Genomic DNA, 4,862 nt, shown 5'->3' on the forward strand with positions numbered 1-4,862 from the left:
CAGTCAAATTATTTGATAGTAGTAACAATACTAATTTATTGTCAATGATAGTTTAAATATATCAATATTATATTAGATGTTAAAATTCCTTGTTTATATTAACCATTAGTGACAGATATTTACAACATATCTTTTTTATTTTTTCTGCGGTAAAAGAAAAGTTCTGATCAATCTCAAATGTAATAGTATCAAATAAATACTTCTTGAAATTCCAGTCAATCTTTATTCTAATAATTCAGATTTTTTTTCTTTTCTTTTTTAATTTATACTTTAACATAAGCTATTAAATTAATTATCGTTTTTTGTGTCACCACATTCTAAATAAGCTGCAATTTTTTTTACCTATCTAGAGTATACATTCTACGCCAGTTTTTCAATAGTATCTTCGACTGCAATGAGATTTTTCTAAATTTATTTTTCCCAGCAAACACAACAGTTACCTTTTATATTTACTTATATTTTTCTAAAATTATAACAACTATTTTACTTAAGTATTTCTCATCAATATAATAAAGATAAAATTTATTATCATTGAAAGCAATATATTGATAGTTTTGAACCATTAAATGCCAAAATATATTTAAAAAATAACATATTTAAACGAAAATAAATGTTACATCTAATAAAACCGTAAAGAAAAAACAATTATTGGACCGTTTAGAAGAGAAATTATATAGAGAACAAAAAAAAAATTCAAATAATTCAACTGGAAGTTTAAAGATTGATGGAAAAAACTGTAACGTTTATAAAATTAAAATTTTTATGAATTTTTTTTTTTATAATGTTTCAAATCTATTACGCATCAGACCTCTCTCCTATTAGGCATCAGTACTGTTTTAATGACTCCTTTTCTCCGAACATACGCATTCAAAATCAAGACAGTAAAAACTACATACGCATTCAAAATCAAGACTGTAAAAATTTAATACTTGAAAAAAAGTTTTAAATTTTTACAGTCTTGATTTTGAATGCGCATGTTCGGAGAAAATTCATCATTCATTCACTTCATTCATTCATTAGTTTACAGCAAACACTTATTATTAATTTACTCTGCTTTTTTTTTTTAATTTATTTATTTGAATTTCATGCTATATTTTCCTATACAATGCTCTTATATTCAAAGACACTGTTGGCATATCATAGGAACAGCCACAAGTAGTTGTAAAGACTAATCCAAAATAGCGTTCTTTATTTACCAACATTTCTTAGTACCGAAGTACTACTCACGCGCTGAGTTGGTGGTGATTTGAACTCGTATTACACAATATTCCTGGTTTTAACATTTCGTTTGACGCTCTAACCAACTGATAACCAACTCGTACTGCACAAATTATTTAAGCAACTGCATTATAAAATTGAAATAAACTTTGCAACACCATGTTAAATGCGATTAGTCACCAGATTAAATTATAATAATCACAATCTGGTAGCTTATTGCATTTAACATGGTGTTGCAAAGTTTATTGCATTTAACATGGTGTTGCAAAGTTTATTTCAATTTTATAATGCAGTTGCTTAAATAATTTGTAATAAAAAATCACTTATTCCGGTTAAAAAAAATTTAGATGTGTAACAAATAGTATAAGCAAATAGCATAGAACAATAATATATTAATAACAAATGAGTGAATTTACCTTTATATCTATTTTTTTCTTTTTTATAATTGGCAATAGTCAATCTCTTTTTGAGTCATTTTGTTATTTGATACAATTTACTATTCATACAAGTTCAAAAAAACAAATTGTTAATGATTACGACTTTTTTTTATTAATGCCATTTTCATTAATACGTCACAATAAAAAGATCATGTTCATTAATATGCTTACAATCGTTCCTCATTCATTCTAATAAATTGTTATTTCGGATGAGAGCTGTTTGTCTTCTTGTGGTATTCTTGATTTACGAGAATGTCTCTTCACAAAGATTTAGGAAAGGTGAGTATCAGAGTGAGTATTAGGGTAAAAAACAAATATCATAGGAATAGTATCATAAAATTTGGTTATGAATAATGGTATGCTCCTGATGGCAATGCACATTGATTCAAGGTTTTCCCTCAGAGACTGTGTGTAGTTTCTCATTTTATGAAGATTGAACGGACTTTTATCGATATAAATGAAATTTTTGTCATGTTGCAAAGATGTCAAGTTTAAATACCATGAAACATGTTGTTCTTGTTTCTTTTATCTTTGTAGTATTTATCTTTTGCTAACGGGTTTTTAATTTTTTTTAATGTATAACTCATTTTTTTAAACCATTGCCCAAATCCATCTTTATCTTCTGTAGATAATAGTTTCTGTTATCTCCAATTAACTCATGCATTTTTTATTTTCTCAGTACAACCTGACTGTCGAAAATCATCACTAATATAATAAAGTATTAAAGCATAGCTTACTTTTTTACTGTATAAAATCTTGCAGTCTCAGGTCAACAACGTTTTTGTTATTATTTTTCAGGGCCGTAGGAACAAAAATTATATTGGGGGAGCAGTACTACCCAGAAATAGTTTCAAGGACTTTTTTTTTTATTTTTTTAGTCATTTTTTCAGTCAATTTCTTCAAAATAATATATTTGAGAAATTATTGGAGGGGGGGGGGGAGCAAATGCCCCTGCTGCCCACCCGGTTGCTACGGGCCTGTTATTTATTTACGCTAAACAAAGTTTCTCGTTTTTTGTTTGTTTTAACTAGAGATGGGCCGATTCCGAAAAATACCGATTTCGATTCCGATTCACTGTTGCGATTCCGATTTTTTACCGATTCCGATTCTTTTGCGATTTTTATCATTTTAATTAAAACTGGTAGTTAAATTAATAATTTAACCGCTATATCATGTTGATATAATACTTATGCAGATTTTAAAAGTGAAAACACCAAAATTAGTTATATTGGTACAGGTGAAACAGGACCAAAGACACCAAGGCCCGGGGGCATGCCCCTTTTTAAAAAAATTGAATTATAAATAGACTTTTTTTTCGAAATAAGGGAGTGTTCCCCCTCTATTTTGAAAACCGTGTCGTCGGCCCTGTGAAATAATAGCAACTAAACAAGTAACATAATATTAAACAACATATATGTTTGTATGGAACTTATTATTATTAAGAAACAAATAGTATAGTCATAAGTAATAGTAAAAGTGATCAGATACACAGAATGTTGTCTTTTCAATCAGCTTTTACATATGATATTAGTACCATTAGTATTGATAGTTAAGAAACAGGAGGTTCTTGTTCAAAAACACAAGCATTTGCACATGTTCCGGAGTTAACCGGCTTCTTTTCCAGTTGCAGAGAAGACCCGTAGTACTAAACAACCGCTCCGAAAACACTGTACATAGAGGCGTCCCTAAATATTTCTGTGCTAGTTTTTTCATGTTAAGAAATTTGGATTTCCTCCAGTTTTCAAAGACGCCCTCTTGACTTTCAAGTAGAGGTTCTTTCAAGTACATTGCTACTTCGTCTGACATAGTGCAATGCGCAGTATAAATCTAAAACATTAAAACAATTTATAAGCGTGCAATATTTAAAGTACAATACTAATATAGAAGCACAATACTTACTACAGAACTTGTGTTGATTAATTGGTTATATAACGACCAGACAGCACCTGGAGCAGGTGTGGTAGGTTCTTGATTTTCAGCAGCTTTAATTTCATGACCCTCGTCTATGTCCAATGCATTTAACTCGCCAATTAATAAAGTAACAGCTTTCTCAGCCATCGCCCTGCTTCTAAAAATCTTGCTTTTAAATCTGGGATCTAGTATTGTTGCAAAAGTATATATAGGTTCGTTCTCGCAGTCTCCGTAACGTCGATGCAAAGATTGACACAGAGATTCTTTAAAATTTCCGTAGTCCTTGATGCGATCAATTGACATGTTAACTACATTTATTATTGGGATAACTTCTAATGTGGTCACTTTTGATGAACTTGCAGTAAGCGTGACCTCTTCAAACACTTTTAAAGTAGCAACGAGAGGAACCAAACTATCCCATTTTCCGGTTGACAACTCCTTGTTTTGTCGAGAAGCTTTTGGGAAATGTGGCGTTACCAACAGAATCTCATCTTTTTGTTCAATTAAACGGTTCAGCATGTGGAAGGTGCTTTTCCATCTAGTTGGCTCATTTTGAATAATGCTGTGTTTAGGCAGTCCCAGAATCTCCTAAGATTGTCTCAAAAGTTTGTATGACTTAACCGAATGTTTAAAGTGTCCTACTAATCTTCTATAGGTAGCAGTTAGTAAAGATATGCGTTCATTGTCGAGGCAGCCGTCTTTCACAACCAACTGAAGTGTATGGGCAAGACAAGGAAACTTCCCGACTTCCATAGCAGAAACAATATTTCTGGCATTATCTCTTACTACTACATTGAATTTTTCAAGTAGTCCCCAACGCTCAAATGATTCATTCATAGAGTTAACAAGATTGGTTGCGGTGTGGGACTCATAAGGAAAAGGTACCACGTCAAGACAAATGTGAATTTGTTTTATATTTTCTGTGAGGAAATATGCTGTTAGGCTCATGTAATCAACATTGGCTGTTGAGCTCCACATGTCGGTAGTTATACTAACATGATTAGCTTTTTTTGCCAAGAACTGAATTTTACTTGATACCTTCTGATAAATGCTAGGAATTTCAATAGTCGAGAAGTATTTTCTGCTTGGTATCGTATACCTTGGCTCCAAAATCTGTAGTAACCTCTTGAAACCGGGATTTTCTACTATACTAACAGGTTGGTTATCTGTGCATATCATTTCAGCAATAAGCCTTGTAATTTTTATTGCCTTTGGATCTGTAGATGTGAGAGGCCTGGTCTTTGCAAACACTTGGTGTATTGTTGGTTGTTTAGTAGATGAAGATCTAGGCTTCAT

General features: G+C 31.3%; 1 protein-coding gene across 1 annotated transcript; it reads right to left on the reverse strand.

Annotated features, from left to right (window-relative positions):
- Nucleotides 1–4,154: 4,154 nt before the first annotated feature.
- LOC136089712 (zinc finger BED domain-containing protein 6-like) lies at nt 4,155–4,862 on the reverse strand. Its single transcript, XM_065815777.1, has one exon. It carries the CDS (start codon nt 4,860–4,862, stop codon nt 4,155–4,157), a length of 708 nt encoding a protein of 235 aa, XP_065671849.1.

This window comes from Hydra vulgaris, chromosome 13 (assembly GCF_038396675.1).
Source record: "Hydra vulgaris chromosome 13, alternate assembly HydraT2T_AEP".
In the NCBI taxonomy this organism is placed as follows: Eukaryota; Metazoa; Cnidaria; class Hydrozoa; order Anthoathecata; family Hydridae; genus Hydra; species Hydra vulgaris.